A 13,068-nucleotide genomic window follows, 5' to 3' on the forward strand; every position below is an offset into this window, starting at 1 on the left:
AGTTCAAGGGGGCCGAATACTTTCGCAAGGCACTGTATATGTTGTAATCTCATTGATCAACATCTCAACCAAATATTACCCAATTATCCATGTTGAAATGATGTGGTGTGCCCAGTGGGTATGCTTCTCTCTGATGAGTTGGTTGGTGGAATAAGTGATGAAATGGAAAACAACCATATTAATGTAGTGATTGCTGTTTATCAGTCACATGAGGTCTTATTTTACATTAATAATCACTTATCCTATCCAGAGCAATGTAGAATAACTGACGGTGCATAACAACTTTGATGTGTATATGATAATAATGTATGTAATCACGATAATGATATACATGTTTTACTTTATCTACAGTCATTCATATAAACCTTGTCTTTTCCAACCCAGGATGTCTGGCAATCTGTCTGTCCTGAGGCCTCCATTAGTGAAGGCCACCGGGTCAATGCAACCCGCCCTCTCAAACATGTCCGAGTTTCCCCCTTTGGTTGACTGGGAGGCGCCCACCTTCACCCGAGCCGCCCAATTCCGTGTCAGCGCCACCTTAATCCTCTTCCTATTTGCTGCCGGCAGCAACCTTGCATTATTGGTCAGTGTGTGCCGGGGGCGTGGCCGGCGCCTGGCTTCTCACCTGCGACCACTCATCATGAGCCTGGCCGCCGCCGACCTGATGATGACCTTTGTGGTGATGCCACTGGATGCCATTTGGAACATCACGGTGCAGTGGTATGGCGGAGACGCCATGTGTAAGATGCTATGCTTCCTCAAGCTGTTTGCCATGCACTCGTCAGCCTTCATCCTGGTGGTGGTCAGTCTGGACAGGCACCACGCCATCCTGCACCCTCTGGACTCACTCAACTCCCACCACCGGAACAAGAGGATGCTGGGTCTGGCCTGGGGCCTCAGCGTGCTTCTGGCCTTACCACAGGTGAGTTAAAACCCCGGTAGCCTTATTTACTATAAATAGTGTGGCACTCCAAGAAATTCAAGGTAAATTCCTTAAAGTGAAAGTGATTTTGTTCATTCCTGGTATGTTGTTGAGATGTCGTGTTCATGCCAAGTGCAGCTCTAGCTGTGGGTTCGTCAAGGCACTTAGAAATGTATATTTACATTTTAGCAATTTAGCAGACGCTTTTATCCAAAGCTACTTAGAGTAAGTGCATTCATCTTAATTAAGATAGCTAGGTGAGGGCCTCCCGAGTGGTGCAGCTGTCTAAGGCACTGCATCGCCGTGTTGCGGTGTCACAACCGCCTGGGGTTTGATCACCGGCCATGACCGGGAGTCCCATAGGGCGGAGCACAATTGACCCAGCATCGTCGGGTTAGGGGAGGGTTTGGCCGGGGGGGGCTTTACTTTGCTCATCGCGCTCTAGTGACTCCTTGTGGCGGGCCGGGCACTCGCCCAGCCCCAGTTGAACGGTGTTTCCTCCAACATATTGGTGCAGTTGGCTTTCAGGTTAGGCGGGCAGGTGTTAAGAAGCGTGGTTTGGTTGGGTCATGTTACGGAGGACGCATGACTCGACTTTTGCCTCTCCCGAGCCTGGCAGCGATGAGACAAGATCGGAATCACAAAATCTGTAAGAAAAAAGGGGTAAAAATTACATTAATAAATAAAAAATAGACAGCTAGGTGAGATAACCACATATCACAGTTGTTGTAAGTACATTTTGCCTCAATACAGAAGTATGTTTTTGGGGTGGGGGGCAAGGGGGGGAGACTAAGATGTCTTATTTAAGATATTCGTTGAAGAGGAAGGGTTTCAGTTGTTTTTGGAAGATGGGCAGAGACTCTGCTGTCCTCGCTTCAGAGGGAAGCTCGTTCCACAATTGGGGTGCCAGGACAGAGAAGAGCTTTGACTGGGCTGAGTGGGAATGTACACAGTATCAATTGGCAGCGTAGCCTAGTGGTTAGAGCGTTAGACTAGTAACTGTTTGCTTGAAGGGGGGAGAGTGACTGTTTACTTGAAGGGGGAGAGTGACTGTTTGCTTGAAGGGGGGAGAGTGACTGTTTACTTGAAGGGGGAGAGTGACTGTTTGCTTGAAGGGGGAGAGTGTCTGTTTGCTTGAAGGGGGGAGAGTGACTGTTTGTTTGAAGGGGGGAGAGTGACTGTTTGCTTGAAGGGGGGAGAGTGACTGTTTGCTTGAAGGGGGGAGAGTGACTGTTTGCTTGAAGGGGGAGAGTGACTGTTTGCTTGAAGGGGGGAGAGTGACTGTTTGCTTGAAGGGGGGAGAGTGTCGGGGTGTGGGACGGGACGTTCAACTCAGATTTATTCATCTGAGTAGACAAATAAGCCTAATTTGCTGTCAGAGTGGCGCCGGGGATGCTGGGAGTTTTATCAGTGCACCTGCTGGTAGGCGAGTGATTCACCACAGAGCATGAGCATCTTGAACGTCTTGCCTCAGGCTCTTCCCCTGTAATTTAATTTTCAGGGCTGCAGAGTGCAGAGGGGCATAACAGGATTTACATATCAGTGCCACACCGTCAGAGATCCCACGTAATCACCGCCCCTATGCAGCAGAGGGGCAAGGACAAGGGGGTAGATAGACAGATAGGGATATGCCTTCTGGAGTCTTCCTGGAAATGAGGAGGCATTTCAGCGAGAAATCTTTAAATTCCTGGCATGCTGATATTAGTTAGTTAATTGTGCCCCCCAGAGTGTGAAATGTGATTATATTCCTGAGAATTAGGAAAGTGCAACATGAGCAGCGGGAGGAAGGAGATGTTGTAAAAGCAAGTATTTAAACACTGAAAACAATCTAATGTTTTATTAATACATGGGGGATTGGAAAACAAGTAAAATTGCATTGTTGCAAAAAGCTAACAACTCTGCCCCCAACTCAGATTGGATACAATTAGTATAAAATCATAAATCAATTCAGTATTTATATATGTCTGTCATAGTGATTTATGTCCCCAAATCATTTTGAAAGACATTTCAGAGTATGGATCCACTTTGAAAGTTACTGTGATGCTACTGACCACTGCATTCATTAATCAGAAAATACTGCTGACATTATTCAGCCACTGCATTTTTTCATTAAACCACCCATTTCTGGCTAGTGCTCTGGCAAAAAAATAGCAGCCAATTCCTCAACTGAGTTTTATACTTTGAAGGTAGATTAAATGATCCCCAACACAACCTAAAGTAGTACTGTAGTAGCCCAGTGTATACCTGTGTGAAAGGTGCTGCTGTATTTACAGTAGGTGGATTGTCATACATCTTAGATGTTGTGGTTGTTGTTACTCAGTGACTTCCTGTTCCCCAGCTGTTCATCTTCCGGGCCATCAAGGCCGAGGGCGTAGACTTCACCCAGTGTGTGACCCATGGCAGCTTCAAAGATCGATGGCAGGAGACGGTCTACAACATGTTCTACTTCGTCACTCTCTACGTGTTCCCCCTGCTGGTCATGAGCTTCTGCTACACACGCATCCTCATTGAGATCAATCAGCAACTCCACAGGAACAAAGGTACAAGCTAGCTATTCCAATCTGGCAACCACAATACTTGCATTGCCAAAATGGCAACCTCAGTAGGCCTATATGCTGTTCCAACATTAATTATACATTGACAATGTTTAGGAGAGATATGATAGCTACATTGGCTTTAGGAAGCTACTAACCAGTGCCATAATTTTCCAGCTGGCGAGTCCTGCCTGAGACGCAGTGGCACAGACTTTATCCCCAAAGCACGAATGAAGACTCTAAAGATGACCATCATCATCGTGATGTCCTTCGTGGTCTGCTGGACGCCCTACTACCTCCTGGGTATCTGGTACTGGTTCCAGCCGGAGATGCTGCAGGTCACGCCTGAATACATCCACCACGCCCTGTTTGTCTTTGGCAACCTGAACACATGTTTTGACCCGGTCATCTATGGCTTCTACACGCCCTCATTCCGGGCCGACCTGGCCATGTGCTGGTGCTATAGAAGGGACATTAATATGTCGCCCAGGTCTCTGGACCACCTGTCCGCCCACCAGGGCCCCCACAGCGGAGAGCAGGACTCTGACGCCCCCGGTGTGGAACAGACCAAAGAGACTGGAGGTGATGGTAGATGACTGGCGCTGACAGTACGTACATCTGGAAGGTTGGAGGGCTGAGGGAGAGCAGACCTGGAAATGAGCGGTACTAAGGAGTATGTAGACTGACCTACTTATTCTGTGAGGTGAAGACAGCGACAGGCTAAACAGCACCACCAAAATGTCTCCCCTCTGATAGTACGCCCATCTTTGACATTGTGAGGACATTGTTGAAGCATGGGAGAAGGCACTTGAGTTAGGGGTCAAGCCCAACCTGAGATGAAAGGGATAGATGGATAAAGAGACAAAACTATCTTGGAAGCCAAGGGTTGAAGGGTTCAAATCCTTCAGGATGACCTTACCCAGAAAATACATGTTTTCTGGGCCTAATCTACAGCATTAAGCACCATGGCTAAGGCACTTCAGAGGTAGACCTAGGAGCCACCCTGATTTGCAAGCTTACATGAATGGTTTGTTGTATCCAAGAGGTCCAGAGGGAGGCAGAACAGAATCAACTGGGCTGCAACACTTTTCTGCCAACGTTGCATATCCAGTTATACAGCAACAGTTAAGCACATGCCATTCTATTTCAATTACTATCAAATGGAAATGCAAACTCATTTTAAGTGCTGTTCCACAATGTTCTACAAACCATTCAAACCCTTGGGTGTCCCCTGATAAATATATATATACACCATGCAGCCAACAGTATGTCACACTGCCTGCTGTCTGCCTACAGTTTGCCTTCCCATGCAACACTGTGTCCTTACAATGCCAGGCTGCATGAGATGATCTCCATAGCCACAAATCACTATACAGAACTGCCAAATTACAAAAAAATGTACAAATGCAGTAGTACAATGAAATGGTGGTACAATGAAATGGTTGGCCGTTTCACTCAGAAGACAAACAATCCAGAGAACTGTCACATTCAGTGCATGTCATGGAGAAAAACATAATTTGTACTGTACTTATTATTCATGCATTCACTTCAGCCATTCAGGCTTGAAAACCAAAGCACAACTACAGTATACTATAATACTCTGAGTGGACAAAATATTAGGAACACCTTCCTAATATTGAGTTGCCCAAACTTTTGGCCTCAGAACAGCCTCAATTCGTTGGGGCATAAACTCTACAAGGTTTCAAAAGTGTTCCACAGGGATGCTGGCCAATGTTGACTCCAATGCTTCCCACAGTTGTGTTAAGTTGGCTGATAATGGATCTCTACTCCGAATAGAAAAAATCCACTCGCAGATGGATGCACTGCTGTCATGAAATCCTGTGGCATTCAAAAGTCACTCCAGTTTTATCATGGGGCCCAATGTGTGCCATGAAAACATGACTAACTGTAGCCTGTCTGTTGCTGCTCTACACAATGTGTGTCAGCCTCCTCTGTCCTCTTTCATCAATGACCCTTTTTCAACCACTGGCCTGCCGATGGCTGGATGTCCTTTGGGTGGTGGACCATTCTTGATACACACGAGAGAGAAACTGTGGAGCGTGAAAAACCCAGCAACGTTTGCAGTTCTTGACACACTCAAACTGGTGCTCCCGGCACCTACTACCGGAACCTGTTCAAAGGCACCTCAATATTTTCCCTTGCCCATTCACCGTCTGAATGGCACACATGCACAATCCATGTCTCAGTTGTCTTAAGGCTTAAAAATCATTATTTAACCTATCTCTTCCCCTTCAAAAACACTGATTGAAGTAGATTTAACAGGTGACATCAATAAGGGATCATATCTTTCACCTTGATTCACCTGGTCAGTCTATGTCATGGAAAGAGCAGTGTTTTGTACACTCGGTGTATATGGCAGCAGAGTGCAGACGTGTGGAATCCATAATGCATCAAGCCCATTAATCTTACCATTGTGCTAAAAGGCCAAGAAGATATTTGATAGTAGGGTCAGAAGTAGTGGGCTAAGCCATAGTCATTACGCTATACAAATCAATTCTCCTGATCATTCTCCTGTAGCTACAGTATGCTCTGAGGCTTGAGGCAGCCAGATTGATAGAGTCATGTAAGAAGAATAACATGGGATGTCTGTCCTGGGAGTATACACAGTACACATACTGTATGCTTACCTTCTTATGGAATGTTCCCAATATCATATACTCAGAGGTATGAATTCACTTGGGGGTTGTTCCATCCCACCCAAAATCTGTATGTTCCTGAGCCAGTAAGAGTTCTCATAAAGGGAGAGTATGCAACAACCTCTCCCTCAACGTGAGCAAGACAAAGGAGCTGATCGTGGACTACAGGAAAAGGAGGGGCGAACACCCCCCCATTCCTATCGACGTGGCTGTAGTGGAACGGGTCGAGAGTTTCAAGTTCCTTGGTGTCCACATCACCAACTAACTATCATGGTCCAAACACAGTTGTGAAGAGACAGTTGTGAAGAGGGCACAACAAAATGTTTTCCCCCTCAGGAGACTGAAAATATTTGGCATGGGTCCCAAGATCCTCAAAAAGTTCTACAGCTGCACCATCGAGGGCATCCTGACCGGTTGCATCACCGCCTAGTATGGAAACTGCTAGGGATCCGACCGTAAGGCGCTACAGAGGGTAGTGCATACGGCCCAGTACATCACTGGGGCCAAGTTTCCTGCCATCCAGGACCTATATACTAGACGCTGTCAGAGGAAGGACCTAAAAATTGTCAAAGACTCCAGTCACCCAAGTCATAGACTGTTCTCTCTGCTACCGCACGGCAAGCGGTACCGGAGTGCCAAGTCTAGGTCCAAATGGCTCCTTAACAGCTTCTACCCCCAAGCCATAAGACTGCTGAACAATTAATCATATGGCCACCCGGACTATTTACATTGACCCCCCCCCCCCCCTTTTGTTTTTCCACTGCTGCTACTCGCTGTTTACTATTTATGCATTGTCACTTTACCCCTACATGTACAAATTACCTGGACTAACCTGTACCCTCGTACATTGACTCGGTACCGGTACCCCCTGTATATAGCCTCGTTATTGTTACTTTGTGTTACTTTTTATTAGATTTTTTACTTTAGTTTATTTAGTATATATTTTCTTAACTCTGTTTCTTGAACTGCACTGTTGGTTAAAGGCTTGTAAGTAAGCATTTCACAGTAAGGCCTACATCTGCATTCTGCGCATGTAACAAATTGAAATTTGATTTGATTTGAGGTGATGCCTTGAATTATACAAAAAAAGACAATTATGCTAATGTCGACACATAATTGTTTTTACCCACTTCAAGTACCAGACGTTGTTTATGAAGCAGGGTAGCAAGATAAAAAGGTATGGAAATTAATTTAGAATCAATACACAATGTACGTCTGTAAAGCATTGGAATGATTGTAATGTTCAGTGTACAGTATTTGCTGTTTAGTGTTGTTCGGAATTCACAGGGTTATAAAGTAACAGGGTTGACAATAACAGAGTTGACAATAACAGGGTTGATGACTTCATCTTAAAATCAGCCACAAATTCCCTTGTGACAGGGGGAATGGAAGCTTGTTCTGTGTGTTCAACAGGGAGTGGCAACTGAATGCAAGCAAACGATTAAATAAAAACATTTGTTTAAACATTTCTAGCCTTTCTGTCTATGGGTAACAGAGTTGACGTGTTATGCTCGACCCACTCAGTTTCCCACCACAAAACACCAGAAAATGCCCACTAGCTCACCTGCTTTTACGCTGATTTAACTATTAATGTACAATGTTTATTTATTTTTATATTGAAAAAGGAATCATTTCACTATATCAGTTCACGTAACAGGATCGACCTTAAAATGAGGGACATACATACTTTAATTGAATCACTAATCACATGAAATAAATAAATCAATCAATCAAATTTATTTATAAAGCCCTTTTTACATCAGCCGATGTCACAAAGTGCTGTACAGAAACCCAGCCTAAAACCCCAAACAGAAAGCAATGCAGATTTAGAAGCACGGTGGCTAGGAAAAACTCCCTAGAAAGGCCAGAATCTAGGAAGAAACCTAGAGAGGAACCAGGGGTGGCCAGTCTTCTTCTGGCTGTGCCGGGTGGAGATTATAACAGAACATGGCCAAGATGTTCAAACGTTCATAGATGTCCACCAGGGTCAGATCAAAATAATCACAGTGTTTGTTGATGGTGCAACAGGTCAGCACCTCAGGAGTAAATGTCAGTTGGCTTTTCATAGCCGATCATTCAGAGTTTAGAGACAGCAGGTGCGGTAGAGAGAGAGTCCAAAACAGCAGGTCCGGGACAAGGTAGCACGTCAAGTGAACAGTGAATAAATAATCATCTTCAGGAATGACTTTGTCAAAGCAACATAATAACTAGGGCTTTACAATGATGGTGAGAATGTTGAGAAATTAACGGTTAAGTGGGTTTAAATCTTCCAGAAGTTGTTTCGGTATGATATATTGGATAAAGTAATAAAGACAGACACCAATGTCTAGTTCAATAGCCTTGTTCATGCATTGTACAAATCCCTACACGCGGAGTCCGGGGAACAGTCCGGCTAGTCGATTACCTATCAACTAGACTCCGTAACATCATCCTTTTCAATAGAAAGTGCAAACATAACAGCATAACATTAAATTCTTAACAATCAAGTCATAACAATTAAGAACGCATGACATTTTCTTTTTACTTCAGTTGTCATCTTCCTTTCTTTTTACATTTTTTTATTTATTTTTATTTATTTTTAGAAAATTTTATTTTTATAAACAGGAGGACAAGTTAACACAGTCTCTTGCTTACAGAGTAAGCCTGTCCGGTGGCTTGCACAGCCGACCCACCCGTGAGTAAGTATTGGCTCTGACAGGGGTGGGATTAGGGCCACGAGCTGGAGAGCTTGGTGGGGTAGAAGCCTCACCTTCAGTTGGCTCATGTCTCAATTCTGCGCCTCTTACCCTTAGGCCTGGACTGTGATCCAGCTCATCTAGGTGAGTGTATGGCGTGTTCTGGTTTGTCTGCTCTGCTACGCGCAGATCCACCCGATTGCGACGATAGAGGGAGCCACCAACATCCACCAGGTAAGAGCGTGGTGCAACTCTCTGTAGGCACGTGCCCAGCCTCCAAAGTCCTGTGTGGTCTCCCGGCAGCGGTTTCATCCTTATCGTTTCACCCACCTCCAGCTCTGGTAGGTCTCGAGCAGTCCGGTCGTAGAAGCACTTAGCGAGCTGCTTTCTGCGACGCAGTTTGTCCGTGACGCCAACCATGACGCAGGGCTCAAGTAGCTTGTTAGCTACGGGGATGGTAGTCTTCAGACGTCTGGACAGAAGGCGTTGTGCTGGGCTGCTGTCCATGTTTTCGGTGGGTGTGTTCCTCCACTGTAAGATCGCTTTCCATGGGTCGTTGCTGTCGCGCGCGGCCCTGCTTAACAGGTTTTTTGCAATCTTGACAGCTGACTCTGCCTTGCCATTTGCTTTTGGGTGTCTTGGAGAGGAGGTTACGTGGTCAAACTCCCATTCTGAGGCGAAACGCTTGAACTGTGCAGTGAATTGTGGGCCATTGTCCGTGATTACCTTGTCAGGCTGACCTTGCCTGGCAAACTGCGCCTTGCAGCGCTTTATGACCGTCTCTGCAGACAAGTCAGGGAGCAGTTCAATTTCCCAAAAGTCAGAGTAGTGATCCACAATGAGAAGATAGTCCTTTTGTCTGTGGCTGAATAAGTCCATGCTGACGATTTGCCAGGCCCTTGTGGGCAGTTCGTGTGACATCATGGTTTCCTTTTGCTGTTCATGAGCGTACTCGTTGCACGTGGTACAGTTGCTGACAAAGTCTTTAATTTCTGCTTGCATGTTTGGCCAGTATAATGTTTCACGAGCCTGGCGGTAGCATGCGTCACCTCCAACGTGACTGGAGTGTATGCGGGTAAGCATCTCTGGACGTAGTGATTTGGGAATAATGACCTTCTGACCTCTGAACAAGACGCCATTTTGCACGCTGATCTCATCTCGAAAGGTCCAGTATTCTCTCACTGTGAAAGGTGTCTCCTCTTTCAGGTATGGCCAACCTGCGAGAGCCATGGACTTCAGTGATTGTAGGTGTTCGTCCTTGTCAGTGTGTTGCCTGATATGGGCTAGGCGGTGATCTGTGATGTTTAAGTAGTCTGCCTGATTGATCTGTTGAACATCTTGTTGTTCCTGCTGTAGCGAACAGATGGCCTGCCGCTGATAGGCAGTGCCTCTGCCTGTACATTGTGCCGTTGCCCTGCTCAGTGTGTTGCTGATGTACATCTCTGGTCCTGGCTTGTAAATGACCTTCAGGCTGTAGTTTTGCAGAGTCAGGAGCATGCTTTGAAGCCTCTTGGGCGCGTTGATGAGAGGTTTACTGAATATGGCAATGAGTGGTTTGTGGTCAGTTTCAGCGGTGACCAGCTCTCGACCATATAAGTAGTGATGGAATCGCTGGCAGGAGAAGACGATGCTGAGGCACTCTTTCTCAATTTGTGCATAGTTCTGTTCAGTGGGGGTGAGCGCTCTCGAGGCAAACGCAACGGGTTGGCCTTCCTGCATAAGGCAGCATCCAAGTCCCCTTTGACTGGAGTCACTCTGGATTGTGACAGGCTTCGTGACGTCGTAGTAGCGCAACACTGGCATGGATGAAGCCAGAGATTTAATCTCCTGCACCGCTGCCTCGTGATTGGGTAGCCAGTGCCATGGTGTGTCTTTGTCCAGCAACCGGCGCAGAGGCTCACAGACTGCTGATAGGTGTGGCATGAACTTTGCAAGATAGTTTGCAAAACCGATGAGACGCTGTACTCCTTTTGCATCAGATGGGTTTGGCATGTCGAGGATCGCTCGGACCTTGTCTGGGTCCGGCTTCAGGCCTTTTGTCCAAAGAATGTGGCCATGGAAGTGGACGTCTTTCACCTTGAACTGTAGCTTCTTCAGGCCAAGACGAAGCTTGACTGATCGACAGCGCTCCATCAGTGCCAGGAGCTTCACATCGTGGTCGCGTTCTGCTTCATCGTCTGTGTCACCACAGCCTACGATCAGGACATCATCGGCGATGGGTTCAATGCCGTTGAGCCCAGCCAGTAACTCGTGCTGCTTGCGTTGGTATACCTCAGGTGCCACTGAGACACCAAACGGGAGCTTGAGCCAGCGTTTCCGACCCCAGGGGGTCCAGAAGGTAGTCATGAAGCTGCTTTCTTCGTCCAGCTTGCATTGAAGGAATGCATCTCGGGCATCCACCAAGGTGAAAATCCTGGCCTTGGGAAGCTTGTAGAGGACATCCTCTAGTGTCGGCATGATGTAGTGGGATCGTTTCAATGCTTGGTTCAGATGCTTTGGGTCGATGCAGACCCTCAGCTTCTCTGGTTTTTTCACTATGACCATATTGCTGATCCAGTCAGTTGGTTCGGTCACAGATGTCATGTGGCCATCGGCCTCATACTTGTCCAGCTGGGCCTTCACAGCCACTTTCATTGCAATGGGCACATTGCGAGGAGCACACTGGATTGGAGTGATGCTCTCATCCACTTCAAAGTGTACCTCCCCAGGCACTGATTCAACGGGCATGTTGAATACATCGTCATATCTGCTGAGTAGTTGTTCTTTGGACAGGGGTCCATGCTGGACATGATCCACAATGTGCAAGTTATTTGGTACAGTGAACTGCATCAGTCCCAGGCGTTTGCATGTAGAGCCTGAGAGGAGAGGATGTTGACTGGTTTTCACAATCTCAAACTCCAGCTTGTGTTTGCGTCCCCGAATAACACATTCGGTCTCAAAGGTGCCCATAGAGCTCATTAGCTCTCCTGAGTACAGCTTTAGTCTAGTGTCGCTGGGCAATAGATGTGTGTCAGGTGCCAGATTGATTTTGTCTTTGTAGCTCATTACATTGCATGTAGCACCGGAATCCAGTTGACATTGTTGTTGCTTGTTGTGTAATCGTAGTGTCACAAACCATTTCTTCCCTCTTGAGTGTACAGCCCCAATGGATTCATGCATGTAAATGTCACTTTCACTGTTCAGCTCTGAACATTGAGTGACATCATCAACACAGTGAATCTTGCCCTCACTCACCCTTCTTTTGCTTTTGAGACACACTTTTGCAAAGTGATTATTAGTTCCACAAGCTCTGCATGGTTTTCCATAGGCAGGGCAGTGCTCTTTGCCACGTGTGTGCGAATTCCCACAGTATTTACATGCTACTGGGCTCTCTGTGTTCACCGTTCGTGGTGAATTACTCTGCCTCGATTGGTTTTGCCTGAATGTCTGCCTAGCAACAGCGTGAACAGTATCAACGTCGGAGCGTGGGGTTTCGATTTCCATTGCTCTCATTCTCATGTCAGTGACTTCAGCAGTGCGGCACATTTCGATGGCAGTTACTAATGTTAAGCCTCTCTCTCTCAGTAGACGCCGGCGTGTATCCTCATTTGCAATTCCCAGTACTATTTTGTCACGAATCAATTCATCTTTCAATCCCCCGTATTCACAAGTGGCGGATTTTTCTCTCAAACGGGTTACAAAGTTGTGTACTGACTCACCCTCTTCCTGTTTGCAGCTTCCGAAAACAAACCGCTCGTAAATTACGTTTCTGGCGGGTTTGATGTAATTCTCCAATGCATCCAATATAGCCTTTGCATCACACTGTTGTCGTGCTGTGAGGGTGAGATTGTGCCGGTAGATATGCCTGCATTCGCTTGTACCTCGTTGGGTTTCTCATGTAGACCGGTCGCCAGCGCATAGTCCTCGAATTCATCCCTGAAATTGTCCCAATTAGTATTCCAGTCCCCTGTGAGAACCATGGGATTTGGTGGCGGAATGTTCGCTGCCATAGCGATGGAATAGGAGATTTCTTTGCCTTCAGTCATCGAGGTAGGTAGAGATGCTAGCTAACCAGCTAACAACTAGTTGATCAGTGTTGTGAGTAGGAATCGGCGTGTGTTCGCATATGGAACATAACCGCGCCTATACTGTACTTAGCTACAAAAATAACAAACGTATGGTTTTCGAGCCACTTCTGATACCATGTTTCGGTATGATATATTGGATAAAGTAATAAAGACAGACACCAATGTCTAGTTCAATAGCCTTGTTCATGCATTGTACAAATCCCTACACACGGA

At 46.3% G+C, this 13,068-nt stretch overlaps 1 protein-coding gene across 1 annotated transcript; it reads left to right on the forward strand.

The window, feature by feature from the left end:
• Positions 1–295: 295 nt before the first annotated feature.
• Positions 296–6,797, forward strand: LOC106580535 (gonadotropin-releasing hormone II receptor). Its single transcript, XM_014161722.3, has 3 exons — positions 296–922; positions 3,261–3,462; positions 3,634–6,797. Exons 1-3 carry the CDS (start codon positions 296–298, stop codon positions 4,050–4,052), a joined length of 1,248 nt encoding a protein of 415 aa, XP_014017197.2. The 3' UTR covers positions 4,053–6,797.
• Positions 6,798–13,068: the final 6,271 nt, after the last annotated feature.

This window comes from Salmo salar, chromosome 02 (genome assembly GCF_965601325.2).
Source record: "Salmo salar chromosome 02, fSalSal1, whole genome shotgun sequence".
Taxonomy (NCBI): Eukaryota; Metazoa; Chordata; class Actinopteri; order Salmoniformes; family Salmonidae; genus Salmo; species Salmo salar.